At 34.0% G+C, this 13,716-nt stretch overlaps 1 protein-coding gene across 1 annotated transcript in view; it reads right to left on the bottom strand.

The window, feature by feature from the left end:
* The window catches only part of LOC121383284 (small nuclear ribonucleoprotein G-like), a 34,730-nt gene extending 21,688 nt beyond the window's left edge, over positions 1 to 13,042 (bottom strand). The window contains exon 1 of the mRNA XM_041513202.1: positions 12,908 to 13,042. Within this exon, the coding sequence (XP_041369136.1) occupies positions 12,908 to 12,939 (32 nt within the window). The 5' untranslated portion in view covers positions 12,940 to 13,042. The remainder of the gene's footprint in view (positions 1 to 12,907) is intronic.
* Positions 13,043 to 13,716: the final 674 nt, after the last annotated feature.

The following is a 13,716-nucleotide window of genomic DNA, read 5'->3' as shown; positions in this document are numbered from 1 at the left end:
TAATAAGCATCAAAAGAAGTCAAGAACAATAGTTAGGTTACAGGCAGATTACCACCTGTCAAAGTGGAGTCATTTGCAACGGATTGGACTTGCTGGAGTCTACTAATACATGTATGTTGACAGGAATATTTCCAGAGCCAAGAAGGCGAAGATGTTCTGGTAACAGATCTTGTACAAGAACATGCATACTTCATGATATGGTCAAAACAGTATTTTAATTAAATGTATTTGATAATGATTTATGATTTTGTTTAATTGAAGTACAATAATTGCTCAAAATTATGATAATGCAATGTAATTTTTCACTTGTCTAATGGATAACCAACAAGGTGCATTATGTTTATCAGAGTAAATTTACACTTGTCAGGACAAACGGACAAGTGCTTATTTTGATTGTTGCAACAGTAATGTTTACCATTTCACTTCAGTAATAAAATGTATAAAACGTTTTCCATGTATAAGCATTTGTTTGCAACAAACATTCCACTGGAGTCAGTTTTCCATGTATAAGCATTTGTTTGCAACAAACATTCCACTGGAGTCAGTTTTCCATGTATAAGCATTTGTTTGCAACAAACATTCCACTGGAGTCAGTTTTCCATGTATAAGCATTTGTTTGCAACAAACATTCCATTGGAGTCAGTTTTCCAACCTCACTCCAAAACCGTAGTGTTTTCGAGAACTAATAATATACCAGTCGTAAAGCGCTGGTAGGGAAAAACTAGAGTGGGTCCACTGCGGTGGTTCAATCCTAGCACCTGCTGACCGAAAATTTCTGCATATTGTATTATGTATCAAAATGTTTGTAAGAGATCGGAAAGTTATTTTTTATTTATTGTTTTGAACTGGTTTCCTATTGGTATCTACGCAACCAAACCCATATAGGACATAATAGCAACCACTTCTCCAGTCTATCGAACAGTCTAAAACCATTTGGAATGCCTCAGCAGGTTTTGATTATGTATTCGAAAAACTCTTGCCACGTAAATGTATTCATAGGTTCAATTGGAACATCTTGGCCATGTCAGTCTTTACTTTCCATTTAGTTACAATCAGAACAACTCATCACATTCCGCTAAGCTAGGTTTCACAGAAAGATTTTGTTTACGAGCCTAAGGTTTTCCAATATTATATCGTGTTGGAATGTTTTCGTTTCTTACGGAATATACCAAGTCTACTATACCAAATACTGAACTGTCCACAAAAAAATGTAACTTGAAAAAGTATTAATTTGTTAAACATTTAATCTGCCCTCTGAGTCTGTGTAGATTTAAAAACAGTCGGGTTTTGTAATTAGTTCCCTGTTTGATATTGGCTTAAATTAACGAATGAAACTAGCTCACATTATTGTATGATATTGACAATATTCTACTACGTTATTATAGTGATTTACTTTGTATGGTTTAGAAATATTGTTATTATTATCCATTTCATAATTAAATGGTGATTATGCCTTTACTGTGTGTGTTTATTTCTCTAATGGATGTGATTATTGTTTGTATGGATTGCTGTCAGCTTAGTTGAGGGTTTTTTTAATTCCTCGTCATACGGCCATAAACGCACCTTATTCATTCCAAGACCGAGCCTTGGTAAAACATTCCAAATGTTTGATTGTGTGGGTCCCGTGACAACATAATAATTATAATTTAATTACTACAGTTTGTAATATAACTAAAACAAGTTCTGTTTCCTTCTTTAAGTAAATTTGTATTTTGTAATTAAATGTGGTTACGGGCTATTCAAAAGTTGTACGGGCGAGTCTCAAAGTGTTGCTGTGAGTGGCCTGATTGGCCAGTCAAAAAAAATCCCAAGTGCATACCCTGCCATCACGGGTTTTTTTTCCGTCTTGAAATGAATTTTATACTGAAATTAGTTTCCGGCATACTTCATAATTCACCTGAATCATTTCGTATATCCTCAGCATAATCCCAAATGTTTTCAAATCATTTTCAAATCATTGGCATGATTTTGCAAGCAAGTTTTTGATTGGTTGAATGAAAAAATGGGCTGATGTTAGATCCACATGTAATAGTGGAGCTAATTTTAAGGTCATTGTAAAGCAACCAACATATTGTGATTTTGAGTTGAGGGGTTGAAAATAAAAGTACATTTTCAAGAATGGTTACCCAAGAATTCAAAAGTTGTACGGGCGAGTCAAAGTGTTGCTGTGAGTGGCCTGATTGGCCAGTCAAAAAAAATCCCAAGTGCATACCCTGCCATCACGGGGGTTTTTTCCGTCTTGAAATGAATTTTATACTGAAATTAGTTTCCGGCATACTTCACAATTCACCTGAATCATTTCGTATATCCTCAGCATAATCCCAAATGTTTTCAAATCATTTTCAAATCATTGGCATGATTTTGCAAGCAAGTTTTTGATTGGTTGAATGAAAAAATGGGCTGCTGTTAGATCCACATGTAATAGTGGAGCTAATTTTAAGGTCATTGTAAAGCAACCAACATATAGTGATTTTGAGTTGAGGGGTTGAAAATAAAAGTACATTTTCAAGAATGGTTACCCAAGATACAGGGTATCCTAGATACAACCTATAAACAGAGACACCATATAAAAGTACATTTGCAAGAATGGTTACCCTAGATACGGGGTATCCTAGATACAACCTATACACAGAGATGCCATATAAAAGGCATAGGAAAAAATATATAATTAAATGACTTCATAAACATGAAAAATTAAAACTAAATTAGTGTAGATATGCTCTCATACAGAACACAGATATGCCTATAATAGGACAAATAAATCTACCTATGAAAATAAATTTGCGTATTGGTAACTCATCAACTGTAGCCTATTTCCTACATAAAGCTACACATTTAGTCACAATGTGCTATAAATATAAATCACCATGCTGCTATATATGGCCGCCATCTTGCCATGGATTTGTGGGTTACTGGGTAAATAAATAAAAAAGCCAACAACACACTATCGGCAATTGCTAGACTACATTCTGCATTGAAATGCATGTCATGATTGTATTGGTAAATACCACAACTGCGATGAAAGAACTAACTGTACGATTACAAATAATTCATTGATAAAGTAGGCAGGGCTCGCGCTGTCGGTAGCCAAATTAGCCATTGGCTAATTTTTACAAAATGCAAGTGGCTAAAATTTTGGCTAAGCCATTTTCTGTCTTCTGATGAACAAACGGTTACATAATCTATCCGACACCTCAAACATAATACTACCAAATATTCAATTAGCGACAGGTAACAAGAAACGGTGTCATGCTGAATACGGCGTAGGCCTTATAATGTTTGTTTATTTTAAAGCCGCACACCCTAGTTCCATCCAGTGAAAATAAATTATAATTTGGTTAATCTACAAACCTGTAACACACTTAGATCACGTTTTTATCAAATGGAGTGAAAAAGCAGGTTTTATATCGATAAATACCATGGGAATCCCCATGTCCCAATTGCTTGAAATAATTTTGAAAGTTAGTATTCTGATGTCACCGGTAGATGTCGCTCGAAGCACAACAATGCCTACGTCACAACAAATTTCACAGACTTGGGGTGCGTTCCTTTCACCTCTCCTGGACATGTTCCAACTGTTCTGTCTTGGTTGTATCCCTTCTCCAGATATCGTAAGACTTAGCAAAATTATTGGTTTTAAAGGTTTGTAACGTTTTGTATTGAGACACTTACTTGTCTGAACTTTGTTACTGAAAATGTTCACGAACTGAAGAAATATCTCACAAATGAACAACAAGCAGACGACAACAAATCGGATGTTGATTGCACGAACAGTGCACGAGAAAACAAACCGAACCAAAATGATAACGGTCACGTGGTATACCGACGTCTGACGTTTACACAGGAAGATTCTCTCTAAAAATAGATTGGACTGCGCTTGCTTAACGTTTTTTTCTCGAGTGCGCGCGGCATTTTAAGAAATACAAAAAATGCATTTCGTGGTTTTACAAACATCAGGATTACCAGGATTACCAAAAAGCACTTCAGGTGAATGGAAATGTGTATTCTAAATAATAAACGCAAGTAAAGTGCAATTTTATTTGTGAAAAAATGGGTTTAATAAGCGAAAAACAACGCTGCAATGGTTAACTAGCCGTAACTAGGGCGTGTCCCTTTAATAATCAGTTATTAATTTTAACGGCATGCATTCAACACGTATGACAGCAATGCCTGGAAGATCGGTAACTAGGGCGTGTCCCTTTAATAATCAGTTATTAATTTTAACGGCATGCATTCAACACGTATGACAGCAATGCCTGGAAGATCGGTAACTAGGGCCTGTCCCTTTAATAATCAGTTAATTTTAACGGCATGCATTCAACATGTACGACAGCAATGCCTGGAAGATCGGTAACTAGGGTGTGTCCCTTTAATAATCAGTTATTAATTTTAACGGCATGCATTCAACATGTATGACAGCAATGCCTGGAAGATCTGTAACTTGTTATTAATAGGGTGAGCCCTGAGTAGGCTAAAAAGTTTGTTTACTTCAATGTTCATCGATGTGACCTTCACTGTATAGTTGTATTCTTACTCCACTTATATAACTGTTGTAAATGGACATCATTTACTGATTAATTCCAATAACCCAATTAAAGGTGCTAATAAAAATATAAATATGTACTTTAAACATTACTAAACATACAGTGACCATATAGATGCTAGATTTACAAAGAACTTCGGAAAGAGTTCCTTATTTTCCCCACTATTGGGGTATTGAATCAACTGGGTATTGCATTAAACACTACAAACAACGTAGTGCTAGGCCTGGATATTGTATATAACTATCGCTAACCCTAACCTTAAACTAATTCTAACAAATATTTCTTTAAAATAGTTATGGGGAAAATAAGGAACTCATGCCCAGTATTGGATATATCAGTTTGTAATTTCCATAAGAGTTCACTTTTCCCCCCCCATACGAGTAAGTCTTCCATATGAGTTCACTTGTGGATTTCCATACGAGTTCACTGCATTTTCCCCCATACGAGTAAGTTTACCATACGAGTTCACTGCAAGCCTTGGGTGTCATGGTGGATCACTTTACAATGACCTTAATTAGATTGAGCTAAAGTAGAAATAAATTATAATTGTCAGGTGTGAGATTTAGTTGTTGGTTCGAGTGCTGGCTTGAGTTGAGGTGCATGCATCACAGGAGTTAATGCACCTTAGTGGATAAATTCAACCGATTTGTTTTTTTCTCATACCAAGTAACCAACCAGTACACCCAAAACAGTGCATATAATTTAGATTATAAAGACCCCTTGCTTCATTAGGAAAAATGTAGCGGTTTCTTCTAATGACTACGTGTTGAATTAAAAAATGTTTGACATCCAATAGCCGATGATTAATTAGGCCGAAAAATTATTTTTACTTGTTTCCTATTACATGCTGGAAAAATATAGGGTAGGTAGGTAGGAAAAACATTTTATTTTGGAAAATAATTTTATTTATGGATATTAAATAAAGGTGTTGACTACCGGTATCCAAAATAACCTCTGCATGTATAGAAATGTATTATGCAAACCACCAATACCATTCATCACAGTGTTTTCCTTAGAAATGAAGTAAGGCATGGTAAAGTGACGTTTTGGGGGCATATTTTATGTTCAGTTTTAAATATAAGGATTTTTTTTTTCCATTATACAATTTTCTGAAGGACAAAAACCATATGGCCATTTTATTTTCTATATCCATTTCATAGCTTAATTAAAAAAAGGAAATATGTAGTACTATCCACATAGGTGTGTTTAAAGGCTTCTTTTTACATTGGCAACTTATACATTTATAAAAGGCAAGGCATTTTGATTTTGAGGGCAACATGGTGCTAACCTATCTGTGGGGGAGTACATACAAAAGACCCCTTGCTGTTTAATAATAGGCAGAAGGTTTATTCTCATACTAACACGTAACTTCTGTACTGGTCCAGGACAGACTTGGTTGAACCTTAATTGGATAGAAACCAGTAAATAAGTTATAACAATTTCTTTTAATTAAAACTGAAAAGAAGGGTTCTATATTTATCTGTCCAACAATAACATTTAAAAAAAATGTTATGAATATTATCTTTCCTAGTGTATCTAAGAAATGATAGACTTGCCAATTTTATAATTTGCAATGTTAGTTTTATTCTGTATGCATCCAGTATTAAAGTACACACTTGGTTTGAAGCAATCAATTGGTCCAATAAATAGAAATGCAGTACAAATGCTCAAACGAATGTTGAAAAGTAAAGTTTGTTTCATTTAACAACGCCACTAGAGCACATTGATTTTTATCTTTAATATCATCAGCTATTGGACGTCAAACACATGGTCATTCTGACACTGTTTTTAGAGGAAACCCACGAAGTTCCCAGGGACCACGTACAAAAAATAACGAAACACATCGAGATCTTACCGACATATTTAATCATTTGATTTGGCAGTAAACTCCATCAATATCAGTAAACATTCCCTGCTCTAGTTTATCAGGTCACTAAATTTCTACAAGGCCAGTTTGTCGCTGGAGTAAATCATTAAATATAGTTATTATTATTAATCGGAACACCTCGCTACGCTAGATGTAGAGTAAAAGTAGAGTAAATCGGTAAAGATTGCATATATTCGTCAAAACTATTTTCCGACTTTTCGTCCGATATCTCACTAAAGTTACCGAACTTCAATTTTAAGGGAAGTAACTCACTTCATCAATCAACTGTTAGAAGAAAAAATTTCGTGGCTAACGGGTCGCCAATAAAACTAAATTTGCAACAGTAAAACCACCGATATACGTCCGCAACTCGGAAAACACAGTAGCATGAACCAATGATTTTTTTAAAATTCAAATAGGAAACTCATTGTTTGCATACATAATAGTATGGGTTTTAGAAGATGAATGCTTTTTGTTTTAATGAAAAAGAGTGAAAAATTAATTCTTAACTAATTTTTGTATACGGCCTGTTGACGGACCTTTAAATATTGTTTTTCATTTTCTGTCCAAAAACCTGTATAATGAATGTAACAGGGCAAACATCCATACAACTGGTGATTATTTTGTTTTTTTACATGTAATATGACCTCTAATCTGATTTTAAATGGAAACAAATAATATAAAGCAGAATTAAAAGGGCAATTCCACGCTAAAGTGGACATAGATGAAAAAATCAAATCATGTTATTCCTTATATATTAAGATTGTTTTTAATGTAAAAAAGTCTGGAGAATCCAAATCTGATAAGTAAAATATTGTAAAATAAATGAATGTGTTTGACTTTAGCTATTTTATGAGGATACCGTCACACTAAAAATATGACACTTCCATAATACACACTATGAATTTATGTACAGCAGCCATGTAATTGAAGGTAATATTCTTTTTATTAGTGTTTTTGTTTTACCACTAACAAAGTACTACACTTCATAATCCACTTTAATAAAAAATATTTATTTTTTACATTTAGGAGAAATTAGAAAACATAGAATCAGTTTATAATTCCGTTACCGAAAACAAACAAAAAGTTAGATTGTATTATTTATTTATATGTAATCAAGGAATCAACTCATATTCTCTGAGTATATGTTAACTAACATAATCAGACACATTTACTTTCAAATTCATACATTATTAGTAAAATTATATAGCTCTAAACATATGTAATTCCGTTACCATAGGTTTGTAATTCCGTTACCGTCTTTGGTATATATTGTTAAGAAACACTTTAATATAACCTACACAGTACTAAAATGCTACACTCTTATCCATATATACCAGTACATCAAGTGATGTAACAATAGGAAGATGTACAAAATCTTTTTTAAAAATCCATATGGTAATAGTACTAGTAGTGGCTCCAAATGCATTTGTGGAACACCCATAGCAAATATAAATGTCATCCATTAACAATATAGAAATTAAGGAAATCTGATACACTTTAACCAAACAGTACTACTTAAAAGCTTCATTATGACGACTAAACTTGCAAATCCATGACAAAATTCAAGTTATAATCGAAACCTACTAGAATTATATCGGGGCTCGAAACATGAAGTAAAATATGGCCTGCCATTATTATTATTTTAAATAGCAGGCTAAAAGAAATATGGCCTGCTGTGAAACAAAAATGGCCTGCTGGAAATAAGACAACACAACATGAATGTAGGGTTTGGGACAATGTGTGGAAAATTAAGACCTCTTAAACTACTTAGAGCATTATAAAATTAAAATGTAACAGAATTATGAGCTCGACCTCAGCTAAATATAGAAGATGAGATGATCATATGTACAACTGTTTTTTGAAAAATGATGCAATTTTTTGTTAATTTTAGCAGGTGAATGTTTATTTCACTTGCAAGATTTAAACATAGACTTCTTTTCACTTTTTACAGGCCACTATTTCAAGCTCTATACATATCTTTAAACATATATAGGGTCCAGAAAGTGGAAATGTAACATAACATATTTACTTGAAGCAAACTTTAATTTTACTTTATCCAAAGGCAATTATTGACTGTATTTAATAATTTATATTTAAATGACAGGATATCCAGAAAATGGAAAGTATCATTCTAATTACCAACATTATGCTTTTAAATGTATAAAATGAACAAAAAGAAAGCAACCGTTTTATAGTATTAATGCCGTTTCACATGGAAATCTAATCCGAGTAAAATTCTTAAAATGGAAAAATGGCACGTTTGGTTGGCCAAAAAAGAAAATACTGGTGTTTTGAATGTTGTCATGTATGTTACCATAACCTCAGATAGATGAGGAATTTTATTATTAGGCATAATATCTTTCACTTACCATAATACAATCTAGATGTTTGACGGTCAGTTTATATAATTTTATTTGGCCTGTGTTCCTCTGACCTGGTGTCATTCTCTTTGTTATTAACAATGTCAATGTTCAAGAATTTTTTTCAATTGTTGTCAAACATTTTAAACATTTACTATGTAATACTAGTATGTACACAGTTTAGTGCTAGTTTAAATCTCCACTCATATACATGTACGTGTACATGTTACTGATATTGAAACTAGTTATCATTTGAAATATTAATATGAATGCTTAAAACAAGTATACTGAATTATTATTTAACTCATAAAATTATGCAACATATTTACAAATCAAATTTAAAGTAAATAAATATTGTTTTTCAAAAGTAAATTCAGAGCGGTAATTCCATTACCGAACTGTGTAATTCCGTTACCGGCATTCAATGTTGTACAACAAAATTATGAAAAAATAATATGTAATATAATTTCTATTTTGTTAATCACAAGTCATTAGGTCATCATTCCATCATGAAGATAAATAATTATTTCATCATACTTCACAGAGTTTGTTGATGTTTTGCGGTGCCCGTAAAAATGGTGTCCGTTTTTACTTAATTTCGTTACCAAACTTTAATTAAGTACTCATGCACTACACCTTGCAGTAGAGAGTCTCAGTTCTGTCCATAAACAAGCACTAGTGCAGTACTAGTGTATTACATAGTTACATCATTATGCTAATTTTTCTTATGTGGACTAGCTGAGTTTAATGCCTGAAATATCTCTCCAACTCGTAATTCCGTTATCGTGGAATTGCCCAAAATGGTTTTAAGCATCGTTATACAACGATATATGCAAGCAAAAAGTCACCATTTTCAGCGAAACAGAGTACTTACGTCTATATCTTTGGTTCCTCCATGTTGATGTTAGTGCATTACGAGTATAGAATGCAAGTAAAAAATTAACTGGTATGTATAGTTGTGGGCATGCAACTCCACAAAAACTCCTGTACTGTGTCTGCTATGGATATTACGGGAGTTTTGGCACAGTAACGTGTCCACAACTAGGGTCAGTAATGAGAATAGTCATGTTCATATTCACCCACCAATGTCTGAAAATTATTTTTTGTTTTTAGTTTTCATGAAATACTTTTGCTGGTGACACGGTGTCTTTTGTGGGACCTCTGAAGCCAGTAATAAATAGATAGACCAATCAAAATCTATCAAATATTTCCTTCAGACAGAGAGGGCTTCAGTCAGAGATCTCACAAAATACACCATCAGGAATCACCAAATAAAATACTGAACTGACTTGGTAGGACTATGATTTGGAATAATCTTTGTAAAGTTTGTTGGACGAGTCCGGGTGCCGACTGAGTAGAGCCGGAGTGGATGTATCATTGTCAACATGGACATGGAAAACATGCATTACAATATTCTGAATGGGTTGGGAAAGTTGACACGATGTTTGTACCTTGATTATAACGTCTCAATAATATATTTTTTTAAATAGTATGAAAAGGGTGCGAAGTGGTATGAGGAGGAAGTTACAAAATAAATGTTTCAACATTTGCAACTTTTTCTACTCAATAATTGAGGTCTATATATATACGAAGTATTGATTATATGATATATGTCCCCAAATTACTTGTAATAATCCATGTAGAATTGATTGCGTTGTCAAGGAATACATGTTTAAAAGTTTGTAAATACTGATCGGAGATGGGCGCCACCATCTTGGATTTCGATCGGAAATTTCCGTTGATTTCCGTGAGCGCTCGGAAATGGTCACCATTGGGTTGTTAAACTTCCAAAATCAACAATTTTACGCCCATTTTCTGATTTACACTAATAAAGGTATGGATGAATCATGGTTTTTCATATTAGGCCAAGTAAAAAAAATTGTTTGGTTCCTGTTACATGCCAAAAACAAATAGGGTAGGTAGGTAGGGAACCCCCCCCCCCCCCCCCATTTTCGAGCTAATATTTCCTGAATAGTATAGCAGATTAATATATTAAAAGCTCTTTCTTTGTGTTACAGTGCAACTGACAATACATACTCTAATGAGAATCATTAATTATTTTCTATAAAAAAAAAACCATGTCGTAACCTAGTCAAACCACAATCGGTATTAATGTAAACACCACCCAAGTCTAATACTACACGGTACGGTTATAAACTACAATAACACTATAATTTGTTCATTGGAAAACAGTTTTAATATCAAAGGTCTGATCCACAACATGGTTACACCCCCTCACAACTACAGCAACAACACTGATCTCCCCGGCCTATTTCATTGCCAGTATTGCAGTAACAAAATGTACATCATGAACACAATGAAGATGTCAATAAAAATTAACAAAATAAGTTAACAAAAAGATCTCCATACTAACTATCCTCATAGCAGAGATATCAAAAGAAAACAACTTTTTTCAGGAAAACAGTTTCCCTTTTGGTCGTCCATAAGGACACTGCACATTATCTTTGCACTGTTGACAAAGAGGTAAAACAGGTTTGTATTTTTGCTTTTAAAGGTCTGTTTACACCCCCTCACAACTACAGCACTGAAGACGCTATTAAATGTGAAAAGAGTTGTCATTTCTTAAGGTTTTGGGTACTACCAGTTCATTTCAAATGCCATGGATATCATCATATTTAATAATAAATACAGGGGTTATTTGTCAAACAAATGCAAAATATTGATAGAGTTGATGTCTAAATATTTAATTTAAGTAATCTTTTCAGCATAATCGGCTATTTTCATGTTTACTCTTTATGTTTAACATTGAATCGTAACTCGGTATTTCTAGAAGTTCGATTACGTTTTAGGGAATTCCCCTACCAAAATAGACTAGAAATTTGTATCATTCTGCTTTTTAACAGTAAACTAGCGTAACATTTTGAAGATTGGATTCACAAGTTCCGAGTAGTTCTGAATGAGTACGAGAACACGTCCGAGAACATGTGGTGTCAATGGCGTCTTCCATTTACAGAGAAGAATGTCAAAAATGTGCTCATTCAAATCAAATAATATTACACATGTATTTAAATCAATTTCAAATGAAACGACATTCAAGGAATCGGAACACCTCGTCACATTTCGCTACGCTTATATTTCGTGGAAATGTACAAGGAGTTCCGAATGGCTCTCGGAAGCTTTTCATTTGGAACTCTTCGGAAGTAAAATTGCGCGAAGTGTTCCGGGTCTTCTGGTAACGAGATCTTGGACTGACAGATCTCGTGGCATCTCTCTGCAGTTGTTCGTTTTTAGAGTCGATGAAAATTTGGATTGATATTAATGGATTATTAAATAAAACAGGTGGGGAAAAAAAAGGGTGGAGAAAAGGTTAAAAAAAAGTTTAGGGTCGGCACCAAAAATTTAGGGACGGTCGGGTAACCGGAACCAAACAATTTTTTTTACTACGCCTTACCAAACCACGATGTAGAACACCTCTCCTAATTACATTTTTACCTGAAGCAAACTTTTCCACATACAAGATTGTTCAGTTTCATTTTCCTCCCATAATGCACCGCGCGTTTTAAAAACAAGTCATACAGTCGGTCGTTTTTCCTTTAATTCAAAGTGAAGATCGTTTCAAAGTAAGTATTTCTTAGTGTCCATATGCTCCAAATAGATCACAGTACACGATTTGGGTGGAAAAACGTGATGACAGTCGTTTTTCTTTTAGTTTGACCGCAATTCGGATTGAATTCCGTTCCGAGCAAAATTGCTCGGAAGGGCGCTAATGGCGTTGTTCGTCCCCAGGATTAACCTTTGGTAGTGCTTGCACTTGTAGCCAAAGTTAATGTTGATGAACTAGGTTATCCCCTAAATGACACCAAATTAGTGCTTGTGATAGTTTTGGAATGTTTTCGTGGAAATCGTTGTTATATTAAAAAAAAAATTGGATATACAAAAAAAGTTTTAGGGTCGGCAGGTTCAAATTAGGGTCGGTCGGGTAACCGGAAACAAACACTATTTTACGATACGCCTTAATCAATGTGTTCAGCCTCTAGTGGTGTCGTTAAACAAAAACTAAACAATTGTAAAAATGAAAAATGAAAATTAGCATTTATCATATACACACACAGCACACCAAACAACACGAAACATGTACATATAATACACAAATATATAATTTTAAAATATACTTTTTTAACTCGGGTGGATGCGCTTTGCTCATTGTGATACAATTACGATTGACGTACGTCTAAACGAAAATAATAATCAAAGCGGTCTTTGATCGGAAGTAGACAACAGGAAATAACAAAAATAATAGACTGGTTCCTTTGAAATCACTCTCGGAATATTTCGGCCACTAGGGAATTCTCAAATATCGGAAACAGCCGAGACGTTCCGAGTGATGCGAATACATACAATTATCATAATTTACTTTCATTATCCAAATGCAATTGTAGTGGTGGTAGTAGTATCAAAACAATGGAATGTCTAATAATAGGTGTTATAATAGCAGTAAAATAGAAGTCGTTATCGTAAACAATGTGGACTTCGTGAGCGTTGCGTAAGACAAAGTTTAAAGTTTGTTGGTTTTGGGTTGGTTTTTTTTTTTAAAAAGAATAAATTGTTATATGGCACATTATGAAGATAGTTGTTTAACAAGTGACTGCTTTATACAGGTCAGTTTTAATTAGGTTATGTTGGGGAATTACGGAGCTGGACAAGTATGCAAAAATAAACTATTTAATTTTTAAAAGTTTGTTTTGTTTAACGACACCACTAGAGCACATTGATTTATTTTTCATCGGCTATTGGATGTCAAACATTTGGTAATTTTGGACATATAGTCTTAGAGAGGAAACCCGCTACATTTTTCCATTAGTAGCAAGAGCTCTTTTATATGCACCATGCCACAAACAGGATCGCACATATCACGGCCTTTGTTATACCAGTCGTGGTGTACTGGCTACAGCGAGAAATAGCCTGACGGGACCACCGATGA

Source organism: Gigantopelta aegis, chromosome 10 (assembly GCF_016097555.1).
Source record: "Gigantopelta aegis isolate Gae_Host chromosome 10, Gae_host_genome, whole genome shotgun sequence".
Taxonomy (NCBI): domain Eukaryota; kingdom Metazoa; phylum Mollusca; class Gastropoda; order Neomphalida; family Peltospiridae; genus Gigantopelta; species Gigantopelta aegis.
Note: the sequence above shows the minus strand (reverse complement) of the source record. Positions and strands in the feature narration are given on the sequence as shown.